The 27245-nt window shown below is 44.2% G+C and overlaps 1 protein-coding gene and 1 long non-coding RNA gene across 15 annotated transcripts in view; one reads left to right on the top strand and one right to left on the bottom strand.

The window, feature by feature from the left end:
* The window catches only part of SEH1L (SEH1 like nucleoporin), a 96867-nt gene extending 84072 nt beyond the window's left edge, over positions 1-12795 (bottom strand). For 10 of the 14 annotated variants that reach the window (XR_009492660.1, XM_059880767.1, XM_059880769.1 and 7 more), the window contains exons 1-5: positions 12559-12795; positions 9751-9801; positions 6657-6803; positions 4384-4595; positions 448-546 (exon numbers count right to left, since the gene is read on the bottom strand). Coding sequence is in view for 13 of the 14 variants with exons in the window: in XM_059880767.1 (XP_059736750.1) it covers positions 448-546; positions 4384-4595; positions 6657-6803; positions 9751-9801; positions 12559-12669 (620 nt within the window). In the remaining variant the exon portion in view is untranslated. 14 annotated transcript variants of the gene reach the window in all.
* Positions 12796-12880: 85 nt separating this feature from the next.
* On the top strand, positions 12881-21399 carry LOC132343781 (uncharacterized). The gene is made up of 4 exons (XR_009492736.1): positions 12881-13516; positions 14642-16230; positions 17798-17872; positions 19422-21399. It is a non-coding gene; the product is annotated as an uncharacterized lncRNA (long non-coding RNA).
* Positions 21400-27245: the final 5846 nt, after the last annotated feature.

The following is a 27245-nucleotide window of genomic DNA, read 5'->3' as shown; positions in this document are numbered from 1 at the left end:
CACTCTGGAAAAGGGAAATGGCACCCCACTCCAGTACTCTGGCCTGGAAAATCCCATGGGCGGAGGAGCCTGGTAGGCTACGGTCCATGGGGTCGCTAAGAGTAGGACACGATTGAGCGACTTCACTTTCACTTTTCATTTTCCTGCCTTGGAGAAAGAAATGGCAACCCACTCCAGTATTTTTGCCTGGAGAATCCCAGGGACAGAGGAGCCTGGTGGGCTGCCATCTATGGGGTCGCACAGATTCGGACACGACTGAAGTGACTTAGCAGCAGCAGCAGCAGCTACATCACTCAATTTAGTTATTACCAGAACAGAGAACTTAGTATATCATAGGAAATCAGTAAATATGACAAATAATGCATAACTGAATTAATGAATAAAGAAATAACATTTTTAAAAATTAAATGCAATTCATAACAATAACTAAACCAAAGTAGTACTGACCTGGTGTTTTCATTATATTCGAAAATCTGAACCTTGGCCATTGCATTTGGACTACTGTCATCACTTCCTACAGCAATCATGGGAGCATGAGCACGAGAGCTGGAAAGGAATAAAAAAATGTGTTTTCTCAATTATAACATCAACACACATATAGTTCAGAGAATTAAAAACTCATCCAGCAGCTGTGCAACCCACTGGTCAGCTGTGGACTAGACCCCTGCTATGCCCAGTGCTGCACTCCCAGGAAGGGTACCCCAGAGGTCTCATCTGGGGACCAAGGACACCAGCCTTTCACCATATTTCTACCACATTTTCTTATGGCTGAGATAGAAAGTAGTCCTTTTCCCCAAAGAAAAGGCTTCAAGCATTCAATTGATTAAAAAAAAAAAAAAAAAAACACTTAAGAGATCTTAGAATTTTTCTTCCTAAAAATATCTGGTCATTAACTATTACATGAAAAGTAACTTTATGGTGACCAAATTCATGGCAAAAAAATTTTTTACATGCTTTGCACAAAAAGAATCCCATCCCAATGGAGGAGGAAAGCAGAAAAGACCATCCCTAGGAAGGCATGCCTATCATTCTTTAAGTCTCCACACTCATTTGTAGCCAACTACATTTTTAAAAGGCAAAAGATAAGCAATAAGAGAATGAACTCTGAGGTGAACTCTAGGTTAATTTTTTTTTTCCATTTCTATGTCTAATTACTTAGATATTGATTTCCCTTGCCTCCCACATTCAGATTAAGTAATACCTCTATGAAAGTGACATAGAGGTACTATTTAACCTTGATGTTTAAAGATTGTTTAGTCTTGACGTTGTGATCTGCCAGTCTCATAAAGCTGAAAACAAAATGTAATTAAAAAAAAATTTAGGTCTTTATTACTAAAGCTTCTGATAACCAGATCAAATCACCTAATATAAGGAAAATACCAAGTAAACTGTAAAGTGCTATAGTGACAAAATAAAATTACAAGTTATATACTATAATTCTTGGCTATTTGAAGGGGTGTAAATTACAGTAGTTTCTCACAAGATTTTCTTCTTTCAGTGTTCCACAGATTATTCTTTCACAATGTTAAATATCTGAGCAAGGACAAGTACATTTACAATAATATATTCTAAAATCACTGAAAATATAAATCATTTGTTAAATATTCTAAAAAAAAAATTCTAAAACATCCAGATAACAACCTGAATTGAGGATTATCTCATTTGTATATTTAGAAAAAAAAAGATCACACTTAAACCATCTTCCAAACATGGCTCATAACTAAACAGTGAGCAAAACCATCCAATTCTCTGAATACAGGAGACTGATCATCTGCAACTCCTTTCTATACCTCCATGAAAAGATGAAAGAATACACCGTAAGAGTGCAGAAATCAGAATATGCCATCAGAAATCAAGAAATCTGGAGGAATTCCAGGAAGCAGAAGGACATAAGACAGCAAAAAAAAAGCTAAGGGAAAAAGAGCTCAACCACTACCACTAAAGAGGAAATTCTAGAAGCTACAACCTCTAATCAATAAACAAACAGCAAATCAATCAACCAACCAACCAATTGTAATGAGTCATGGGGCACTCATGAACAAAAACAAGAGTGGCTCTGTATTATTGTAGCAGGGTGATGGATATATAAGAGTCTATTGTATTATTACTATATTTGAAATCTTTTCTAATAAAGAAAAAATACCTGGAAACATCCTGGTTAAATTTTAGAAATCCATTATCTTAAACCATACAAAGCAATTCCAGGAGGTTTAATGATTTAAGAGTGAAAGTATAAGTGGCTCAGTTGTGTCCGACTCTTTGCGACCCTCATGGACTATACAGTTCATGGAATTCTCCAGGCCAGAATACTGGAGTGGGTAGCCTTTCCCTTCTCCAGGGGATATTTCCAACCCAGGGCTCGAACCCAGGTCTCCTGCATTGCAAGGCAGATTCTTTACCAGCTGAGCCAGAAGGGAAGGCAAACCCAAAAACCTTTCAGATTACACTTGATAACATCAAGGTGGAAAAGAATTTCTCAAAAAAAAATAAAAGCACAACAACATAAAAGACTTAAATGTGGCCATATTAAAATTCAGAACTTTCTGCAATCAGAAGTCATTATATTGTCAAAATGGACAAACCACAAACTCACAGAATATACTTGCTTCTCAAAGTAGTAGTAAGATAAAATCCTAAAACTTTCCAGAAAGAATAGGCTCCCTACAAAAGATCCAGTATCAGACTGACCACACACTTCCCACCAACTAAAATTTAAAAGATTCAAGAATCCTTTAAAATCTCTGAAATTCTTACATTTTGAACTTAACCAAAGTTCTAGAGCTAGACAAACTACAATTAAGCATGGAGTAAAACTAAGACATTTTTAGGTGTTCTAGAGTTTATAGTTTGCCATCAACCCCTATGGAGGAAAAAAAAAAAGTTACTTTAAGAGCTGCGTGACCAAAGGAAAACAAAAAATCCAAAGACAACTCATGATATTAGAACTGTGACACCTAAATATAACTCGAAGTAAAGGAATCAATAACGAGAAAAGAGCACCTGTCAAAGTCAATCTCACATTATTCTGTGAACTACAGCTATGAAAACAGATTAATCTGTGTCTAGAATGAATACTATCTAGTCTTACAAATTCAGTTGCTACTTAGTATTTTGAATCAACTTATAATCAAAAGATAAAAGTAAAAAATAAAACTGACAATATATGACTGGGACCGTCTTACCAAAAATGATGTTGTTGGAACAACGTATCTGCTAAAATTGTGTGAAAAAAGATAAAAGTACTTTTACGTGTACTAAATGTTTACAAAACATAAAGACAAATACTATAAATCTTGTCACTATACAAGCAGTGTAACAAAACATTAGGAAATGAGAGAGTGAGTGTGTGACAGAGGCAAAAAAGAGCTAATTTCCTCTTTTTTAAAAGAGAGGTGAGTCAACATACAGTCTGAAAATTGATAAATCACTAAGTGGAGAAGTATTTGAATTATGACAATTACATACAACTGAAGAACAACAAATAAAATATCTTGTCACATCTTCACAAATAGAAAGCTTTCTTAATGTGCTAAAGTCATCTTTCACAGACAGAGTATAAATTGTTTAAAGATAACATGGCAAGAACCAGAGACACAAGGAAACCACTTAAAATAGTGACAGTCTTAGAATCACACTCTGTGCAGCAAGGAAAGGAGTAAGATAGGACTAGATGCACTAAGACAAAGGAAAACACACACGATGGGGGGACCTCCTTGCTGGTCAAGTGGTTAAGAATCTACCGTCAAACGCAGGTGACGTGGGTTTGATCCCCAGTCGGGAAACAAAGATCTCACAAGCCACGTGGCAACTAAGCCTGGGCACCACAAGTACTGAGCCCACACACCTCAACTACAGAGCCCCTGTCCTCTGGAGCCTACATGTCACAACTAGAAAGAAGCCCCTGCACTGCAATGAAAGCTCTCTCGTGCTGCAACTAAGATCCGACGTAATCAAAAAGAATTTTAAACTAGAATTTTTTTTTAAAAGCCCACAATGTATTTGTAAGTTTAAGAAGCAAACTGCAAAAAAGCAAAATGTTAGACCTATACACGTCTGTGTGTTTTGGGTCCACTTGTACAGGATAGCATATACCTGGGTGTGTTTGTGTATATATATCTGTGTGTTTACAAAGGCAGTAAATATTTACTTGTATATACATGGGAAAAGTTCAGAAAGTGCACCAGAATGTTTACAGTGGCTAGCTTCTTCTATGGAGTAGAAATAGAGGGATAAGAGACATGACAGGGTGGAGAAAAGAGAATTATTACTCTACATAATATATATTTTTAAAAATAGATAAACAAGACCACTTAAGAAAAGCATATTCAAAAAAATAAAGCATCTGATGCTAAGTGTAATGATTACTAGGCTTCTATCACCTACCTTGAAGGGTTCCAAGAAATACAACTACAGCTGAGTTTGCATGATATCTCATGCTGCAGAGACCATTGGCTGAGATTCATGACGTCTGGAGCCTCGTAGATTCTAACTATCCCATCTGCTGAACATGTTGCTAACATGAGACCCATATGCTTAGGAGCAAATTTCACATCGGTAACGGACGTTCTGCTGTCCACCAGCGTTGTCCTCTTGACCTGAAAAAAAAAAAAAATGTAAATTACACACAAAAAGAAAGGATGTCAGAGTGAAAGAACACAGGCTCTGAATCACAGAGATCCATTGCCACTTCCTCAGAAAACTGTACAACCTTGAAAAGACACTCAAAACCTGGGGAGGCCTCGATTTCCTCCAAAGGACTTGTCAAAACACCATGTAACATAAGCTCACAATCAGTGACCTATAATCAGCTGCTCCTTTAATGCAGAAGAAAGAAGACCTTGTGAAGCCTAACTTTATTAAATTAGATAAATTCTTTCTTCTTAAGCAGTGTGTGTGCACTACATCAGTTGTGTCTGACTCTTTGCAATCCTATGAATTGTAGCCCACCAGACTCCTCTGTCCATGGGATTCTCTAGGCAAGAATACTGGAATGGGTTTGCCATGTCCTCTTCCAAGGGATCTTCCCAACTTTGGACTGAACCCAAGTCTCTTACGTCTCCTGCATTGGCAGGTGGGTTCTTTACTACTAGCACCCCCTGGGAAGCCCTTAGGCAGATAGGAGAAAAGCAGAAAATGTTAGAATTTTCATACGGGCAGTTTTGCCATGCAAAGCAGGCTGCAAACTGCCTTAAGATCCTTTAACAGCAAAAAGGAGGGAGTACAACTTCTCCTGTCAAGTCTAAGTGCTGGTTAACCCTGCTCGGATCAAGAGTATCCACTTTTAAAAGAAGGCATGCAGCAGAGACCAAGAGAATGGTAGGAAGCTGGTGTTCTGGAAATTAGGGAACCCCAGCAAGGCAGATACCAACCAGCTACTGCCCGGCTCCTACATGAGCTGACTTTTGACTGAAACTGTCAACAAAAATTTAGAAATCAACAGCTTACTGTCTATAGTTTTGGGACCCAACTCCTATAAGTTGGGTTCAGGAATGGTAGCAATTACAGGATTATAATATAAATAATTAATATAACACAAATGCTGAAACACTAAATACAAATCATTAAGTTTGAAGAAAAAAATCCTTCATATTGCCACCACTCTCCAAATACGGTCACTTGATTTTCAACAAGGATGCCAAAGACCATTCTATAGGGAAAAGACAATCTTCTCAATGAAAGGTGCTCAGAGAACTGGACACTGAAGTGCAAAAGAGTTACGATAGATACCTGCCTTATGTCACATACAAACATTAACTTTATGAGTCAAAGGCCTAAACATAAGCACTGAACTATAAAACTCTTAAAAGAAAATTCTGGCCAGAGTCTCCATGACAATGGATTTGGCAATGACTTATGATACGAGAAACACAAGGAAACAAAAGAAAAACTAAACTATACTTCATGAAATCCTTGCACATAACCCTTGCACACTCTATGAAGAGACTGGAGAGGCAACTTAACAGAATGAGAAAGTAGATTTGGAAATCACATATCCGTTAAGGAAATAAAGTACATAAAGAATTCCGACCTACAACTCAACAACAAAAAATGGACAAAGGACTTGATTAGACATTTCCCTAAAGAAGTAAAAGGGTTCTGCTAACAATTTCAATTCTGGAGAGGGGTTGGGGGCTAATCCTCACACCCACAGACAATTCTGACACCAGAAGGGTGTCCAAGGAGAATTTAACTCAGTTTTGACACTAACTACCTGTAGATAGCATCAGATTTTGGAGCACAGAGTTCAGTCCCACAAGACCGTCATTCTTCAGGTACCAATCCAAAACCCGGGTGTTACCTGTGCTTCTCACTGCCTGCTCTAACTCAGGAACAGTCACATGGAAGAGACCCAAGGGTACAGTCAGGGACAGGCACAGAGCCCCCACGCTCCTGCCAGCGCCAGGTCCCCAGATCTCCACCAGCCCAGGAGCCTCCAAACCCCATCCTTTAGGGTTTTTATGGAGGCCTCATTACATAGGCATGAATGACTAACTCACTGGCTAATGGTGATCAGTCAATCCACAGCCCTCTCCCGACCCTGTAGGTCAGAGGGGTGGGACTGAAAGTCTCACTTCCCCAAAGTGTCCTTAGAAAGATCACTGCTCTTCCGATGCTCTGGCTTCCATCCGCCCACCCACAGCTAATAAATGTCTCACCCAGTGGCTCTGCCCGCGCAGTTTATCATTTGATTCTCCTACTATTTCTTCCCAGACAGCAGCTGTTCGGTCAAAAGAACAGGAAGCCAAAACCTGTCCAAACTCAGGATGGGCCCATGTCACACGCCACACAGATCCACTGTGTGTCTGAGGAATCAAAAAAAGAAAAAAGAGGAGTTTACTCATTTTTCACACATATGTCACTTGAAGAAATAGAATACAGATATTTTTACCTCAACAAATGGAAAAAGCTGCTCAATTTAACATTTAAAAATTTAACTTCTAGGGAATTTCCTGGTGGTCCAGTGGTTAGAATGCCACACTCCACCACAGGGGGCACGGGTTCAATCTCTGGTTGGGAAACTAAGACGCTGCATGCCATGCAGCATGGCCAAAATAAAACAAGATAAATTCTAGAACTTTTAACTTAGAAGATACTTCATCTTTAGGATTACAGCTCTTCTGGAGTCAAGTTCTTCTAACATTTTATGAATTTAAAAAAAAAACCCTTCTGGATAAAGTTGACCTTTTCCAGTGCTACTAACAGAAACCTGGTTCAGAGTTTAACCTAACAAAGCTTTTAAACAGAGATTCTATCAGTCCATTATTTTTTTTCACTTGCAAATTGCTACTATAAGGAACATCCACCTAATAAGTAAGATTAATCAAAATTATATGCTTCAAAAGCCTGACAGTATAAGAAACCATAGCAACAAAATGCTTAAAATGATTCTGATGTCTGGCTAGGAAAAGAAGCAATGAGAAGACAAATACAGAGAAGCCTAAATCTCCATATTGTGAGGGAATAATTTAAAGCTCAATAGCACTATCTTTATATATAAAAAACATCAAATTACTATTATTCAACTCTTTATGTTGACCAAGAAAAAAAAAAGGCAGAAAAGTCTTAAAGCATTTCACATCAATAGAATTGTCTGTGCTTTCCAATAAAAATACTATATGACCACAAGCACCAGTCCACCCATGATACTCACAAAATCTGTTTCAGGCTTCCCTGTATCTAACACTTTTTGTACACTCAATCTCAGAACACTTTCATAATTAAATAATTTCTACATGGTAACAATGTCATCATCCAACGGTAAACTCTGCATCTTTTTTTTGGCTGCTGGCATGTGGGATTTTCATTCCCTGACCAGGGACTGAAACTGTGCCCCCTGCAGTGGAAACAGAGTCTTAACCACTGGACGACCAGGGAAGTCCCTGCACCCTTATTTTTATCCTCTGTTCTGTCCAACCTTTTTATTTCACTTTTCTTACTTATATAGGCTATTAAGTCAAAGATGTACTAGCGCAGTGAGATTCTGCTAAATATTAGCTTCCAGGTAAAGCATGATCTAACTAAAGAAGAAGGACTGCACAAAGGATTCATCACAATAAAAAGCAAACAAATATCAATTAGTAAGCAAAATAGGGTATATCTGTTGTCATATTTGTTTTGTTGCTGTATTTATGTTTTAAAACATACCTAAGTTACTAATGAAACCTGTTAATTATAAAGCAAAAATACAAGCCTCCTTTTGAAGTGATAAAAATAAGTTTTACAACTAGATACAGGAAGCAATTGTACAATATTGTGAATGCAATAAATGCATTTACATTTATTTGTTTACTTGAAATGGTGAACTTTGTGTTGACTCTCACCACAATTTAAGAAATGGGAGGGGAGGACAAAAGATTTCCATAGACACTTCATCATAGATGGTAAATAAGTGACAAACACGCACATGAAAATGCTATCAACACCAGGTTAGTTATTAAAGGCATACAAACCGAGATCCAATGAGACACACTGTACACCCACCAAGATGGCTACTAACATCATCAAAACGACAGACTGGAACCCTCATACATTGCTGTTGGGAACATACAATGGTTTAGGCACTTTGGAAAATGGTCTGGCAGTTTTCAAAAAAGTTAAAACTATACACAGTCTGAAGGAAAGTTATGTGGCTCAAAATAGCCTGGAGTTAAAAACTCCCCTCCAGGTCCTCCCCACCATTCTATGCAAAACAAAGAACTCTCTCACCTAAAGGAAAAAAATGGAATTTAAGGTTGATTAGGCCCAGCTCCCAGCTGGTCCAGCCTCTGGCCGATCTCCAAAATGCCTATATATACTTACTCTCTTAAGTGCAGCAGCTTGCTAATCTGACTGCTGCCCCTTCTTGCCTTATTAAAGGTGATCTGTTCCTGTGAAGTGCCGCTCTCGTTCTTTTTCTGAACCTCGCCTTCTCTAACTCCCTTACCTTACACAGTCCAGCAATTCTACTCCTAGATATGTAAAAGAATCAAAAATGTCCACACAAAGACTTGTATGGCATGTTCATAACAGCATTCATAATCGTCAAAAACTAAAAACAAACAAATGTCCATCAAATAGTCAATGAGTAAGTAAAATGTGGCTTTATCTATACAATGGACTACTACTCAGCTTTACAAAGGATCAGACCACTGATTCACACCACAACATGGATGAACCTCAAAAACAAGCTAAGGAAAGCAAGTAGAAACAAGTAACTACATACTGTAGAATTCCATTTATATGAAATGTCTAGAGAAAGTAAAACTTTATAAACAGAAAACATTCAGTGGTTACCTGGGGCATAAGAAGGGAAAGATGATTAACTCCCAAGCTGCCACAAGGGAAATTTCAGGGTTGATGATAAAAGTGTTCTAAAACTAGATTGTGGCAGAGCTGCCAACTGTGTAAACTTACTAACACTCATTGAACTGTACATTTAAAATCGACAATTCTTAAGATATGTAAAACTCTACCTGAGTACAGCAATTTTTTAAAGCTAAAAATAAAGCTATATACAAAACATCACAACTATTAAAAAATATGTAAAGGAAAAAGAAAGACATACTGAGATGCTAAAAACAATTAGGTTAAAATGCTACAGAATTTCAAACTCATACTTTCAAATTTTCTGAAGCACATTTGCTACTTTAATAGTGAAAAAAAGTAAAAGGTATAAATTTTATAATTCTCAAAACTGAACACAAAGTCACTAATGCTACCCTACAGTAAATGTTTCAATTTTTTTAAATCACCATAAAAATAAATACTAACCTTCCAGCTAGCAGTGCAATGCCATTCCCCACTTTCACTTTTATCCCAGACCTGTAAGAAAAAAGATATTTTATACCAAGAATTTCTAAAATTAATTGAGTCAGTGAGGACAAAGGAGGGAAACATAAATTCACAAAAGATAAAATCAGTAAGTAAACATTCATTCATTCAACCAAATATTTACTGAGGACTGAGGACATGTCAGTCAAGGAACCTTCGCTCCAATAGTTAATGGAGATGATAAGAGTGCCACTCAAGTCGGGCACTTCCGGTGCTGCTGCCCTAGAAAGTCACTGGGCCAATATTGACCACTCCCCCCAGGGGAAACAGGTGCAATTCACAGGAGCCTCTGGTCACAATGTATTTATCAACCAACCTATCAATAACCTTGTTTCACCTGTGTATGTTTGCAAACACCTTATTTTGTATACATTATTGATTCACTATCACTGAACACTGAAAAGATCCTGATGGTGGGAAAAGACTGAAGGCAGGAGAAGGGGAGGACAGGGGACGAGATGGTTGGATGGCATCACCAACTCAATGGACCTGAGTTTTAGCAAGCCCCAGGAGTTGGTGAAGGACAGGGAAGTCTGGCGCACTGCAGTCCATGAGGTCACAAAGAGTCGGATGCAACTGAGTGACTGAACTGAAATCACACCAACACTGTAACTCACATCTGAATGAAGCTCCCCTAACACACACATTTTTGGGAAGGCACTCACAGACTTCCTGCTGTGGGACATGCAGCACAACACTTGAGGACCACTTCAGCCAGTGAAATTCACCAACAAAAAGAATGAAAATGTGGAAAATGTGGCACCAAACACTCAGAAGGACGCTTGTTTACACTATGAAAGCCGGAATGAAAGGCAGAGTGTCACCTGTCCAACCTCAGCTGGGAACACAACCTGGACAACTCCAATTTTTCTGCCACCTGGTCATGTCTACAAATAACCATGAGCGTTGCTTTGGGGGTTACAAATAAACTTTATAGAATAAGCAAATTCACAAATACAAAACTTGCAAATAACGATACTTAACTGTATATATAAGTCAAAGACAAAACACTGAACCTTCATACCAACAAAAAATAGACATTACAATAACATGACATTTTAACCAGTTTTTTTAAATGTAATATGTCCCCCAAATAAATCAATTTTTAAAAATGTAATGATAAAACAGTATTGTGGCTCCTCAAAAACCTTCAAACAGGACTTCCCCGGTGGATAGAATTTGCCTGCCAACGCCAAGCCCACTTTCTAGAGTTGATGACCCACAACTACTGAAGCCTGCGTGACCTAGAGCTCATCCTGCACAAGGAGAAACGCCGCTAATGAGAAGCCTCCAGCACCGCAAGGAAGAGTAGCCCCAGCTCTCCTAAACTAGAGAAAGCCCAAGAACAGCAACACATAGATAAAAATTATTAAAATTTTTTCAAATAAAAATAGAATTTCCATGTGATTCAGCAATTCCACTTCTGGGTCTGCACCCAGTTGAATGCAGGGTCTCAAAGCTATACTTGTTTACCCACATTCACAGCAGCATTGTTCACAACTAAAATGTAGAAGGAACCAAACTCCACCAACAGATGAGTGATATGTAAAATGTGGTATATGCAGATACATATACTTAGCCTCTTTAAAAGTTTTTAGATTATTTAAACGCTTCCTTTCTCAGGAAGGAAATTATGACAAATGCTACAACACGTATGACCTTCAAAACATTAAGTTAAGTGAAATCAGCCAGTCAACAAAAACGACAAATTCTGTACGATCCCACTTGTATGAGGCCACGGGAGTAGCCAAATTCAGAGACAGAAAGTACAAGGGCGGGGACCAGGGTTGGACGCTTCAGGGATCGGTGAGTCATGCTTAATGCGGACAGGGCAAAGTGAGGATGGCGGTGACCGATGCAAAAATACATACTTAATGAAAACGGTTAAGGTGGTAAATTTTGTTACCTGTAGTTCCCTGCAATAACGAAAACACTAAAGAAAAAACCGCAATGATAATGCCCGACACCGACAACTATCACACTGATACTCTTCAACGGCAGCTGTAAAACAGTACAATCTTCAAAAAGACAATCTACCAAGTACTCTCAAGAGCTTTTAAAATACTCATTAATTTCTCTACTGGAATGAGCCTAAGGAAAACTTCCAAAAACATAAAAAACGGCATTAACGACGACTTTTCACTGCAACACTCCGACAGACAAAAACTCCGCACACGGGACAATCCTCTAGAACACAGCTCTAAGCGGATAAAGAAACCTACTCGGTTAACGGACGCCAATTATCGCGACGGTCACGTGGCCGCGGAGGGCGGAGAGAAAACCCGGGCCTCGCCACAGACCCGTCATCGAGGGCCGCGCCGTCGCGGCCCGGCTGTGAGAACATGGAGGGAGAGAGTCCAATCCGACGGGCGCCCGCGGAGCTCGGAGGGCCAGCACCCCCGGTCCTGAGTCCCGCCGACCACCGCCGAGCGAGACCTCCCCTACCCAAAAGGCGCTCCGGACCCAGCCTGGAGCCCAGGGCAAGCCTGGCCGACCGGCTCCCCCTGCTTCCCCCGCAGCGGGAGCGCGCCCGCCGCCGTGACGCACGCACGCATGCAGACAACCGCTGAGAGGCGGCCCGGGCGGCAGTGACCCCACAATACCCGGGAGGAGGGCGCCCGCCTGCCAGGCCGCCGGGCCTCGTGCCCGGCAAGGCGCCTCAAGTCCGGAGCAGTCCCCTCTCCACGCGCCCCTCGCTCGGACAGCGGGCCGCGCAAGGTCCCGCTTGCTTCCAGGCTCGGCCCGCACCTTGACGCTCTGGTCGCTGGAGCAGGTGGCCATCCGCCGCCCATGGAAGTCGAAAGACACATCATGGATGAGATCCTTGTGGTCCGCCGCGATACTGCGCGCCACGAACATGGCTGCGCCGGGCCCCTCCCGCCTCCGACACGGCGGCGCGGCGGCTCGCGGACCGCAGCCCACCCGGACCCGGCGCCGGGGCGCGCACGGCGGTGCTTCCCGCGTGCTGCTCGGGCGCCCCGGGCTGCGCTCGCCCCGCCCCCTGGACCGTCATACCCCGCGGGGCCCCGCCCCCGGCCCGTCATACCCCGCGGGACCCCGCCCCCTGCCCGTCAAACCCCGTAAGGCTCCGCTCCCGGTCCGCCATACCTGTCAAGGCCGGGCTGCCTGTCAAACACGGCGCGGCAAAGGCCGCGGTAGTTACTCTGTCGCCTGGCTGCGGCGCAGTCTGTGCCCTGAAGTGAAGTGAAGTAAAAGCCGCTCAGTCGTGTCCGACTTTTTGCGACCCCATGCACTATACAGTCCATGGTATTCTCCAGGCCAGAATACTGGAGTGGGTAGCCTTTCTCTCAGGGGATCTTCCCAATCCAGGGATCGAACCCAGGTCTCCCCGCATTGCGGGCGGATTCTTTACCAGCTGAGCCGCAAGGAGAACCCGTCTGTGCCCTAAGGGGACTTAAGCAGCTCTCTGTCGAAGTGTGGAGATTAGGGGAATATGAAGGTTAAGACTATCATCTGCAAGCCTCAGCCCTGAGTCAATCTCATCGCGTTGGGGCGTGTGTCCCTGGGGGACGGGCCGGGCCCCGGCAGTGGGCGCAGAGAATAGCGGTGCGTAAGGAGCGTGTGTCCAAGACGAGCGGTGTGGCGGGGGCGTGGCCCCGGCAGTCCCCGTCCCCCCAGGATCTGCAGAAATGGCTTGGCCTTGCTGGAAACGCCTTCACTTGCCTTTCCCCTCCCACTAAAAATGGTAAGATTTTATTGTTACTTTAAGAGGACACATACATGTGACAGTGTGGACTGTGGCCCGGTACATCGAGGGCACACCCCCAAATCCGTGAGTTGCCGGTATGATGACTGAGAACTACTGTAACTGCTCTAAGGTCAAAGACACTCATTGCCGGAGAAAGTACTCACAAAAGTCATAAAAACAGAGTGACAGCCTTACAGTCAACGTCACACTTGACCCAGTTTACAGACCCAAAAACCCTTGAATAAAGAGGAGGCCAGATCACCTTGAGGAAAGACCCTACTGTGCTGCCAAAAATACACACTGAATCTTCCAGCCTTCCCTCACGGGACCCGGGGCCTTTTACCACGGTGATTATGCTTTGGGGAAAAGGAAATAATTAGACTTTTCAAGAATTCTGAACACGCAGCTCCAAACTGACCCTGATTTCAGGAGACCCAAAACATCACTGTGATCCACCAGTCAGAGCAGGCCTTGAGGAGGTCAGCTGACCAGAGGTTTTCTGGCTCAGGTGTGTCTCACAGTGGGTCCTCAAAGCCATCCTGTGGTTATTTCCCTGCTTCTGGAATGTGGTTGGGGTAGGCATACTCGGCCACAGGCAGAATCCTCAAGTTGGTTCCCTGACCTGTGGAAGGAGGGCTATATGCTGGGAAAGGTCAAGTGGATGCCACTAGAGCTGCCCCTGCTGAGGAGAGTAGGGAGCCAGAAACAATACTGCAGAGCTTACTGCCACCAATAACGGCTTGAAGGATGCAGGGCTGGTGGCACCCACCACATCCCAGTGCTGCTTACCTCTGGCCTGTGCAGAAGGCAGCTGGGTCTTGGAGAATAATGGTGGGTTATTGTATACTTATGCAGGCATTCACTGCAACTGCCCTTGCTATTACAGATGTCGTTTCATTGCTCAAGCTGATTAACTCATCCCATGGGAGCTGGTTCACAGCTGTTGGGTCTGACAGATGCATTTCCCTCAATACTTGCTAATTAAGATTTCCACCAGAAACAGTTTGCTTTTAGCAGGCTTGGCTAACAATGCACTTTCACAGTTGTCCTGGTCTGCTTGGGTACCACAGTAAGATACCACAGACTGGGTGGCTTAAACAACAGAAATGTGTTCTCTCACAGGCCTGGAGTCTGAAAGTCATGGATCGAGGTGCCAGCAGACTTCATTTCAAGGTGAGAGTGCTATTCCTGACTGCCAGACATCCACCTTCTTGCTGTGTCCTCACATGGCCTTTCTCTGTGTGCAGGGAGAGCTCTCAGATGTTTCACTGATGTCTGATGTGGTTTCAACGCTTGAGAACTTACACATCCCTGGCACCTGGTTTGCAGATGTTGATCTGACAGATGCTGTTCTCTCCCTCCCCTGTCAGTAAAGACCCCCAGGAGCAGTTGGCTTTCATCTGGCAAGGCCAGCACCACACCGTCACTGACCTATCTCAGGCATGTGTCACTCCTCAGTCCTGTGCCATAATTTAGCCCACAGGGGTCTCAATTGCTGTTCTCTTCTATGAGCTACCACACTGACCCGTTCATGACACTGTCCTGATTGGATCTAAGGGAGAACTATGCACAGGACAGTTGTATCGTGCTAGGCAGATGCAGAGCATTGGATTGGTCTCATCCATTCCATTTAAAGCCTCAAGAGCAAAGACGGAGGTTTCCCACAGAAGAAGGAAGTCTGCCTCAAGACTGTAGCACAGAAATCCTGCCCGAGTCTTCAGCCCGACAGCTCGTCCTACAGACCTCAGCTTGCCAGCACCCACAGTTACATGAGCTGATTCCTCAAAATAAATCTCTTTAAATATAAACCATATATAAATATATATTGGTATTCTCTGTGCATTTACATAGGGACTTATTCTATATTGTTATTTTATATGAAAGGGATTTATTTTAAGGGATTTAAAGAATATACTACGGGTTCTGTTTCTCTGCAACACCCTGATACAATTAGTTTCACCTGTTTTTGTACTTTCATAAATTGTACAATATGTACTTTTTGCTTTTAGCTTGTTTAGCTCTGCATTCCATTTGCTGAGCTTCACCAGTGCATGGTCCCCCACCCCACTGGGTGGGCTGTGGGGTATACCACCTGTCCACAGCACCTCCAGAGACAGAGACCTGTAGGTGGCACTAAAACATCTCATGCAGAACTTTGAAATGCACAGCAACTGGGCAGATTCCTAGCTGTAGGCAAGGCAACGTCTGAAAATTTCCATGATTTATAACAGAGCAGACAGCATATCATCAAATCAGAAATGAAATCTTCACATTTCTAAATTCAGTGCTTGTTGGCCAAGTACACTTGAGCTCAGAACACCAAGACTTAGCCTGCAGCTGCCCTGAATCCAGACCCTGGAGGGGACCCGACTGGGAAGGGTCATGCAGGCTCTTGGGTTCGGCGGGGCTTGCGCTGGCAGTAACCTGTAGCCACAACAATCGCAGCAGTCAGAGCACCTGCAATTTCCTGCATCACTCCCAGAGCCCAGACACCGCTGGGGACAACACTGCATAGGGAGTTCAGAAGGATCTCTGAGCTGGGGCACCCGGAATATCTTATGATGAGCAGGAATTTGTATTTTCTCTACCTTCTAAAGGTGTGGGCACGCTGCCTTTTCTCTGAAGAAAGGCTGCTCATTGGACGGATGTTCTTGAAACGATTAAGCAGAACAAAGGGAAGCCAGTGCCTTGTGTGCAAGACACACAGAAAGGTGAGATCCATGGAAGATCCACTCCAAGAGGAGGAATGTGGGGGCGAGAGAGGGCCCCTCCCGAGGGAGAAAGAGGGGTAACCTCCAGACTGACAGGTGACCATCTGGGAAGAGAGGGGCTGGCTGGGCAAGGCATCTGTGACCCCTTCCTGAGCATCCGAGAGGCAGCCTTCTCCCTCCCTCTCTATGCAGCACCTTAGGGAGAAAGCAGTCCTGCAGACAGGCACCCTCTCTCCACTGTCCATCTAATACAGGTGCAGAGAGCCCAGGGCAAGTCTTCCTTTGGGTTTGGGCAGAGAAGAAGCCATGCTGGGAAGGGAAGAGGAAGCTGGCAAGGAGGGCACCACCCACATGGGCCCAGCTGAGGCCTGGTGAGGGGGAGGCTGCTTCTGGAACACCAGCCAGGATTCACCTTGCCATTCGAGCCTCCCTCCTGGTGTAGAAGCAACAGCTGGCGCTGGGATGAAGGACTCGGCCTCTCTCCTGCACAGGTTCAGAGGACAGCTGTGAACTGAGCTGCCAGGAAGTCTCTGTTTCAGGACTAGGGTGGCTGTGGCTACTGGGCCTAAAGGAAAGCACAGCCTCGGATCTGTTCTTCCCACTCTCACTTGAATTACATGTTAAAAGCACATGGTAAGGCTTCCACGGTGGCTCAGTGCCAAAGACTCTGTGTGCCAATGCAGGAGACACAGGTTCGATCCCTGATCCAAGAAGATCTCAAATGCCTGTACGCCACAACTATTGAGCCTGTACTCTAGAGCCCATGTGCCACAACTACTGAGGCCCACATGCCCCAGAGCCCGTGCTCTGTTATGAGAGAAGTCATTGCACTGAGAAGCCTGCACACTGCAACTAGAGAGTAGCCCCTGCTTGCTGCAACTAGAGTAAAGCCTGTGCAGCAATGAAGACCCAGCACAGTCATAAACAAATATTTTTTTTTTCTTAAAAAAAGCACATGGTAGGAGTAAAATTACAAGATAATGGACTTTTACTGGCGTTAATGACTGCAGAGAGGCCCAGTCTGGGAGTTTCCTAACCGGTGTGCTTGGCTGGGCTCCAGAAGCCCAGCTCCCTCCCAGCAGACCCACTTGACCCTCAGGATGTTTGTCATTTGTTGAGGATCAAACCGAACACCTGGGTGTGGGAGATCTGGGTGGGAAAAGGTTGGTGAGGCCTGGCCAGGCAGGAGGTGGAGGTGTGGAGCCAGAGGATGGAGTCGGTATGGTTGGAACCCTGCAGCTTTGGAATCCTCAACAGGAACACGAGGGCAGGACATTCCTGATGCTCCTTGTCAGGAATTCAGGCAACTAAACAGAGAGGGAGGGAGAGGTTGGGTGTGAGGAGGGAAGAGAGTGGTGGGGCGGCAGGGATCTCCACTCAGTTCTGGGGCTGAGGGAGAGGCGGGGCCTGACTGTCCTCTAGGTCTCCTGTTATCATGGGGCTTGTTGTCCTGGGATCTGAGGAAAAAAATGGAGTTTTCTGCTACTGTGATCACTGCCCGGAGCAGTTATCTGGGGCACTGATGTGCGGTGCTATGGCATCTAGGGAGAAGGGGAATCTTTTGCAGGTCGCTTTGCCGAGTAGCTGGAATCAGCCGTGGAAACTTCCTGAGCCCTTTGTGTTCCAAGGTTCCAGGAGAGGAGTAAGTTCTCCTTCTGTCATCTGAAAAACTGCACTTGAGCAGTGGATTCAAGGCCCCTCAGGTCTGTAAACGTCCTAATCCCCAGGACCTGTGAAGAGGTTACCTTCCACGGTGAAGAAACTGCTCAGGTGTGATTTAAGTTAAGGGTCCTAGGATGGGCGAGCACCCTGGACTATTCAGGAGGTCGGACAGTCCTCTGGGGGACACAGGAGGGCCAGCATCAAGGGCAAAGGTGACCTGATGAGAGGCAGAAGTTGGCACGAAGTGGCCGTGAGTCCGGGAACGTGGGTACCTCCAGAAGTCGGAGGAGGTGAGGAGCAGAGGCTCTTCTGGACCCTCCAGGAGGAACAAGACATCTTGACACCTTGATTTTAGCCCCTTAAGACTTGTTTTGAACTACTGGCCTCCAGAACTGTAAGGGAATAAGTTTGGGTTGTTTTAAGTTATGACATTAGTGGTCATTTGCTCAGCAGCTGTAGGAAACACACACAGTGAGCACTGGGTTCTACAAAGGAAATTACACAGCCCTCCCTGCCCCTCCTAGGACTGGCCCCTGGCCTGGCACAGATGCCCCCATCTTCACTTTTATACTGGAATCACATGGAGAACTTTTGAAGCTCCTCTTGCCCAGATCACACCCCAGGTTAACTGAGCCACACTTTCTGGCAGTATCAGCACCCAGGCTGTAACAGCGGCACTTTTTTTTTGTAAATAGAGAAATAGTCCACATGACAACAAAGTGTCTGTGTCCTTTTGTTGTTCATTTGTGAGACAGCCTTAAATATTCCAGATGCAAGGCTTTTGTCAGATAAATGAACTGTGGATATTTTTTCCCAGTGATGTAAGACATTCTTTCTCTCAAAGCTCCCTAGGCAGTGCCCTGGTGATGCCAAGGTTGAGACCACTCACCTGGTGCTTGTTCCCTTCATTTCCTAGAGGATGAGATCTGGGTCCACCAGGCAGGTTTGTAGTCAGACAGCTTGATGCTGATGTAGCTTCGACCCTGGCCTGCCTCGTGAACTTCAGCGAATCCTGAGGCACAATACACATCTCAGGAGTTGACTTGAGTGCATGTCACTTGGAATGTGGTTAGGAGTGTGCCACAGCGGGACAAGGGGAGGTTCTTGTGGAGAAGATGCAGAAGCAACCCGAGGGCAGTATTTGCTTGGCTGTAACTTCACGGGGGCTCCATTTGGGGTCGAGCTGTGGTTGTCCCGTCGCTCCTTTCTCTGGCATGCAGATGCCCTGGTTCTGGCTTTGGTGTCAGTTTGCTCATGAAGGCTGCCTGGGCATTACAGCCACCAGGTCTGCTGGCCTCCTCATTGATTAATAATCACTTTACCAGTCAATTAATAGCTCTGTGCCTCCTCTTCTCACCCCTCTGATGGAGTTAGTAATAGTACTAGTTAAGAGTGTCCAAAAATTAAAGGAACCAAATGCAGAGCCCTTGGTGCTGACTGGCACTCTATGCATGGATTATGATCTCTCCAGACAGTGTCAGGACTTTAAATCAGGTTTTCTCATATTTACACAGAATCTTCTGTCTTAGGCAAAATTTCCAGGTCACCGATATTTGCCCTGCAGGAAAGCCTGGTGTGAGGGGAGCGGATGGTTTTAACACTTGAGATACAGAAGAACATCCCTGAAAACAACGTGCTCCACAACAAGGGAAGCCACCAAAATGAGAAGGCTGCGTGTGGCAATGAAAACCCGGCACAACTGATAATAGATAAATAAATAATTAAAAACAAAAAATCTTCCCCCAAAAGTATCCGGGAGTTCAGGCCTGTTGGGCATGAGCTGCCCATTCTTCCTGTTGGCCCTGTAATGAGCCTTTTCTGCTCCAAACCCCGACGTTGGGTTTGTTAGGCCTCACTGTGGGTCAGGAGCTCAGACTTGGGCTCGACCACTCTTCTGCCTTGGTTTGGTTCAGATCAGAACACAGCTCCCATGCCTGTTTGCTGAGATCTCAGACGCATGGAGTGTCCTGGCTACTTATCCCTGGAGACATCCTGGGGCCAGGTGGCTGGAGGGCTGAGAGGAGGGCGGGGCTCAAGCAGGGAAGACCTTAGCTGACAAGCTCCCCCTACCCTCAACCCCCACAGCCATTCAGCCCACTGAAGGCTGTCTCTCCAGGCCCTTCCACATTTCTGATGCCTCCTCCTCTGGGCCTGGCGATGCCAAAGCATGTGCAGCTCCCAAGAGGGATGAGGGAGGGTGGAGCTGAGTACAGGCTTTGCGGACACAGCTGTACCTGTGTTGTAGCCACACATTCCAGGAAACAAACTCACTTAGAAGGATAATGCAGATAGTGGAGTGCAGTTTATTACACCGGCGAACCCAAGGCAGAGTCTCCTCTTAGCCAAGGACCCTGACAAGTTTTTGTGAAAACCTTATATACCCTAAGTGTATAAGGTTCCCTGAAACTAGTCTGAACAAAGGAAAAAGAAAGATACAATCAAAGTCAACCCATGATTCATATGCCTTAAGCCTAGGTAGTTAATGGTGGACAATTATCAATAGGCCTGTGGTCATACCCTAACAAGCATAATAGAATGTATGATTCTACCGGTTACACAGATAATTAGTGTATTCTTTTAGGCTACAGAGAGCCCTGGGGCTCTTCCTTCCAGCCTGGTTTTCCAGTTGGTATGTCGTTTCTATCAGATCAGATCAGATCAGTTGCTCTGTCGTGTCCAACTCTTTGCGACCCCATGAATCGCAGCACGCCAGGCCTCCCTGTCCATCACCAACTCCCAGAGTTCACTGAGACTCACGTCCATCGAGTCAGTGATGCCATCCAGCCATCTCATCCTCTGTCATCCCCTTCTCCTCCTGCCCCCCAATCCCTCCCAGCATCAGAGTCTTTTCCAATGAGTCAACTCTTCGCATGAGGTGGCCAAAGTACTGGAGTTTCAGCTTTAGCGTTATTCCTTCCAAAGAAATCCCAGGGCTGATCTCCTTCAGAATGGACTGGTTGGACTTCCTTGCAGTCCAAGGGACTCTCAAGAGTCTTCTCCAACAACACAGTTCAAAAGCATCAATTCTTTGGCGCTCAGCCTTCTTCACAGTCCAACTCTCACATCCATACATGACCACAGGAAAAACCATAGCCTTGACTAGATGAACCTTTGTTGGCAAAGTAATGTCTCTGCTTTTGAAGATGCTATCTAGGTTGGTCATAACTTTCCTTCCAAGGAGTAAGCGTCTTAATTTCATGGCTGCAGTCACCATCTGCAGTGATTTTGGAGCTCAGAAAAATAAAGTCTGACACTGTTTCCACTGTTTCCCCATCTATTTCCCATGAAGTGATGGGACCAGATGCCATGATCTTCATTTTCTGAATGTTGAGCTTTAAGCCAACTTTTTCACTCTCCACTTTCACTTTCATCAAGAAGCTTTTGAGTTCCTCTTCACTTTCTGCCATAAGGGTGGTGTCATCTGCATATCTGAGGTGATTGATATTTCTCCCGGCAATCTTGATTCCAGCTTGTGTTTCTTCCAGCCCAGCGTTTCTCATGATGTACTCTGCATATAAGTTAAATAAACAGGGTGACAATATACAGCCTTGACGAACTCCTTTTCCTATTTGGAACCAGTCTGTTGTTCCATGTCCAGTTCTAACTGTTGCTTCCTGACCTCCATACAAATTTCTCAAGAGGCAGGTCAGATGGTCTGGTATTCCCATCTCTTTCAGAATTTTCCACAGTTGATTGTGATCCACACAGTCAAAGGCTTTGGCATAGTCAATAAAGCAGAAATAGATGTTTTTCTGGAACTCTCTTGCTTTTTCCATGATCCAGCGGATGTTGGCAATTTGATCTCTGGTTCCTCTGCCTTTTCTAAAACCAGCTTTAACATCAGGAAGTTCACAGTTCACATGTTGCTGAAGCCTGGCTTGGAGAATTTTGAGCATTACTTTATTAGCGTGTGAGATGAGTGCAATTGTGTGGTAGTTTGAGCATTCTTTGGCATTGCCTTTCTTTGGGATTGGAATGAAAACTGACCTTTTCCAGTCCTGTGGCCACTGCTGAGTTTTCCAAATTTGCTGGCATATTGAATGCAGCACTGTCACAGCATCATCTTTCAGGATTTGGTATAGCTCAACTGGAATTCCATCACCTCCACTAGCTTTGTTCATAGTGATGCTTTCTAAGGCCCACTTGACTTCACATTCCAGGATGTCTGGCTCTAGCTCAAAGTCCACAGTCCAGCCCAAGATGGAGTCCTGCTTTCAAGATGGAGCCTGTTCTGTCTGTTTCCTCCTTCACCTGTACCTGGGCCCTCCTGCTGCCACCTGCCTCTCGTGTCATGTCTGTGCCACAGGTGTGTTCAGAGCAGAGGGGCAGACAGAGTGCCAGGACCTGAGCTCACTGAACCTCTCAGCTTGGGAGAGAGTAAGGTATCTGGGGCTCTTTCCCTTCTGTCCAACTTTAGAGCAATGAGGACATTGCTTCTTCCGTCCCCTGAGGCTTTCCTGCATCAAACACTCCTGATGTGACAAGAATAGCACTGGGCCATCAGAGAATAATTTGCCAGGCAATTATTGTTTTCAGAAAGTGATGCTGCTTTGCAAAATGTCTTAAATTGAATGTGAACTTCCACTTACAGAGAAAAAGCTTATCATTTGGTTTCATTTAATAATTATTTAGATGATGGTAAGAAGAACAAGTAAATTCAAATTCAGTTATTGATTTTTATGATATTAAACGAGAACTTCAACAAGGATAAACAACAGCTTTCTATCCGAGTAAATTCTGATCCTTAGAAAGTAGCATGAAAAATACATATTAGCCACTCTATGTGATGAATGGATATGCTGACATTGTTATTTATAAAGTCCTTATAGAGCACAGGCCTTTGCCGTGCATTAGCAGATGGTCATTTTTCTCTGGAGACGCTGAGGATGGCGTCCTGGTTCTTCTGCATTTATTCCCGCTGGTCAGTGGCTGCACCTCCTGGTAATAGCTGATGAAACTTGCTAATAATAACTCAGTAAAAATTGAATAATCTGCAATGGCAATAAAATTCAATTCAAAAACAAACCTCAGTCTACATAAATGTTTGCGATTGATCCATCACCATATTGATTCTGTTTCTCCTATTACAGCCGCACTTTTTTATTATGGGAGCCCTATTTATACTGCGGGTAGAAGACAGCAATGAGATGGGAGATTTTATACCCACTGAAGTTTACTTCTAGGTGAAATGTGAAATCAGGAACTCTCACCTAGAAACAATGTTTCCACCTCCGGGAGACAGAGCACCAACTGCCAAGGTATTCCATTCCTCTATGTAGCTAGATCATAGCTTTGCCCACCTGGAAGGAATGATTAATACATTGGCAGTTGCAATGTATTTGTTTAAATTGTAAAGTGAATGAAACTCAGTTTCCTAGGTTCTTTCATGATAAAATTTTACATTGTACTCTATTTCCTTCCAGTTTGGTTCCTGGCCTTGACCCCTGCTCTCCGTAGCTGCATTTCTGAAAGACAGAGCCCTTGACCTTGTCCCAGACTTTGCCTTCTGAGTCTTCCAGGCAAAAACAGATACATTTCTTTGATTGAGGCTTGGTTTCTCTATCATGAAAATGGGGTAATATAACCCCTGTCAGCGGGTTCTTCAAAGATTCAATATGGGATTATTTAGATGACAGTGTTTTGTAGCAAGTTGTGTTCCTGCTATACCTGTCCTCCACTAAGAATATTCTGGGGTCTCCCTCCTCCCTGAGATGCCCTGAGCCCCAAAGTAAAGACCTCCAGCTGCTTGCTTCCACCCCTGTGTTTGTGCAGTTTCTCTGTGGTCCAACTCAGCTGACCCACACAGTGCAACCAGCCTTGCACACCTCAGCTGTTGCCACCATGCACATTTGTTCACATGGGAAACTCATGATCTCCCAGAAGGCTTTGTTCCAAATTCCCGTGCTGCATGTGACATCGACATCAAGTGACAGGATCTCATTGTATTTCCAAAGCACTTATGGACTGAAGTGGGATTTGGTATATCAGCAAATGACCAAACTAATTCGAAAGTTCTACCTTTTATAGTTGTGCTAGAATTGAAATACTGTACTGTTCACTATATAAGGAAAAAAAAATTTTTTTTAACCAAATTTAGTGTCTATCCATCAGGTTTCTTGGGTGCCATCTCAAACACAGGCAACACTTATTGGAAAGATATTGGCACCCATGGAAACTACAGGATCTAGAGGATCCAACCTGGAGAAGAGGAAGGACCAGTGGAGCCTTGGGAGCAACAGAAACTGAAGCAAAGCTGAGGCCATAGGAACGCTTTGGTGCACACAAGTCACCCCAAGCATAACAATTTCCATTTCTTTCTTAGGTTGATTACTGATGAATGTTTCCTCAACAGGCAGAACCAGTCACCGGCTAACTGCAAGGCTGCCAGGAGGACAGTCAGTGGAAGTCAGTGAGCGCTGGCAGTGTCCCCCCACGCTGTTTGTCTTGTTCCCAAGGTCTCCTCTGCCACCCCTCCTCCTCCCAGCAAACTTTCCTGCTCGCTTCACTGTCCAGCCTGAGCATTCTGTCCTTTGTGAAGCTCCCAGCTACAAGGACAGAATGACAGCCACTCACTTCTCCATGTTTCCAGAAAGCTGGTTCACAGCCTGTGGTCTTTAATTTGCAAGGTAAGTCTCAGTGGGTCACCCTTTGTTTCAAAGGTAAATAAAATAGGAACTTCCTTGGGGGTCCAGTGATTGGGACTCTGCTCTTCCAATACAGGGGGTATGGGTTCGATCCCTGGTTAGTGAACTAAGATCCCACATGCTGTGTGGGGTGGGAAAATAAATTAACTAAAAACCTTAAAAAAAAAAAAAGTAGATAAAATAAGGCTCAAACCAAGATCCCTCTAGGAGTGCTGACAAGGCTACCCTGGGGGACCCCCCAAAGTCTCAGTGTTCACTGGGGCCTGACATCCCTCCCAGTCACTTGGCTTCCAAGCTTGGCTACCGTGAATCCTCAGCCTCCCTCCCATCTAGCTTCATTTGGTGCGTCGATCAAGTTCCCTAAAATACATGCATGCAAACCATTTAAGTGAGGGGCAGAGTTCAGTGAAGGGTTGGGGTTCCTGAGGACATTTGTATCACACAAATACTGCTTAAAATTGAATACCAAAGAAAAGAAAAAAAAAATTGAATATCATACATGTTTGTCCTTTAGTTTTGTTTAACCTTTATATAAACAGTTTACTCTAAATAGCACCACAGACAAAAAACTATATAAACACAAAAGAAGTGATGTGAAAATGAGATTGTTTACTCTTTTTATTATACAAAAGTAATAAACACGATTTTAAAATTCAAAAAGCAAATGAAAAGCTAAATATTTCTTTAGCACTTTCCCTCCTCTGTCATCCATTTCTGCTTCCCATAAATAGCCAGAATTATGGGTTTTTTTAAAAAATGTACCTTTCCAGAAATTTATTACACATATACATTTTTTCAAGAATCAGATTCTATTATAAATAAAATAATTCTGTGATTTGTTTTTTCACTTCACATCATATATTGACCCTTTCTATGGGTATGTGTATATGTATGTGCATATGTATGTATATGTAAACTGCTATACGTGCTTCATTTTATACAAGTGAATACACATTCATTCATTCAATAGGCATTAGTGAGCGTTTGTATATGCCAGGCATTGGAACCAGTCTCCCACTGATGGACAGTTGGGTCCATTGTGCTGCTTTGAACACAGTGCACTAATGAACATCCCTGTGAAGCAGCAGATATACTGTGTCAGAGCAGTGCACTGTGAGCTCTGGTGGAATCTGGGGACCTTTTGCAACATGCTTGAATCAGCCTCACCAGCAGCGTTCCTACACCCTGCGGAAGTGCTGGGGGACCATCAAGCGTTTCCATTTTTCCCATGTAGTAGAAACAGTGGCCTTACCGTTTGACTCTATTCTCTCTTAACAAGTGAAGACATGCATCTGTCCGAAGGTGCTGGAGACCCTTTGTTCTTGTAAGTCTGGAACTCTGTCACCAGAAACCTTCCCCTGTGCCCCTTATGCCCCAGTCCCATTGGGTTGTCGGCCCCTCTGGCTCCTCCCCAACCTTCTCTTTGTTCTCTAGTTGTTCTGCTGCTGCTGCTGCTAAGTCACTTCAGTCATGTCCGACTCTGTGTGACCCCATAGATGGCAGTCCACCAGGCCCTCCCACCCCTAGGATTCTCCAGGCAAGAACACTGGAGTGGGTTGCCATTTCCTTCTCCAATGCAGAAAAGTGAAAAGTGAAAGTGAAGTCGCTCAGTCGTGTCCGACTCCCAGCGACCTCATGGACTGCAGCCCACCAGGCTCCTCCATCCATGGGATTCTCCAGGCAAGAGTACTCAAGTGGGGTGCCATTGTTCTACCCCACCTCAAAGCTGGTTTTAAGGGATGTGGGTCAACAGTTGTGAAACTGCTGCTGCTGCTGCTAAGTCGCTTCAGTCATGTCCGACCTTGTGCGACCCCATAGACGGCAGCCCACCAGGCGCCCCTGTCCCTGGGATTCTCCAGGCAAGAACACTGGAGTGGGTTGCCATTTCCTTCTCCAATGCAGGAAAGCGAAAAGTGAAAGTGAAGTCGCTGAGTCGTGTCTGACTCTTAGCGACCCCATGGACTGAGGCCCACCAGGCTCCTCCGTCCATGGCATTTTCCAGGCAAGAGTACTGGAGTGGGGTGCCATTGCCTTCTCCGAGTTGTGAAACTGCTACCATGTAATTGAACAATTTAGTAAATGGAAGATATTTGGTGGGAACCAGGGTTCTCAATGTTGAAGTTAGAGGTCACAGATAAAATGGGAAAGACTAAGATAATTTTCATGGTGATCAAGTGGAGTTGGAAAGCTCCACTTTGGTTTAATGCATGTAGATACAGATTGTTATATTTTGAAATGTTTCTGGATATTAGTAAACACACTTCCCTTGTTTATCCTGGCTTCACAAAGTTGTAAGCTTGTTTGTTTCTGTTTAACTTTTCACTTCTTTGCTGTTTTGGGTTTTCAGAGCACAGTTGGTGGTTTGGCAGCAGAACTTTTCTTTATGATTCTGGTTAACATTTAGTTTGGCACAAAGATCACAAATGGGCCCAAGGGACACATCACCTCTTTCATTATGGAGGAGTCTAAGTGATTTCAGAAGCTTTTACTAAAAGCCATTAATTTTATAAAATAATGATTCTTTACTGTAACATTTTATATTATCATAGATCACTGCCCCTTTCTCTACAGTAGTAGTGTGTGTGGTGTGAATTTCCTAAACCAAAGAGTTAAATTTCTTTATCTAAATTTAAAAACTTTAGCAGCATATACTGAGCTGAAGGCTACCAAGTTATTCTCAACAGAGGTGGATCGGAAATACCATTGGCT

Source organism: Bos taurus, chromosome 24 (assembly GCF_002263795.3).
Source record: "Bos taurus isolate L1 Dominette 01449 registration number 42190680 breed Hereford chromosome 24, ARS-UCD2.0, whole genome shotgun sequence".
NCBI lineage: Eukaryota > Metazoa > Chordata > Mammalia > Artiodactyla > Bovidae > Bos > Bos taurus.
Note: the sequence above shows the minus strand (reverse complement) of the source record. Positions and strands in the feature narration are given on the sequence as shown.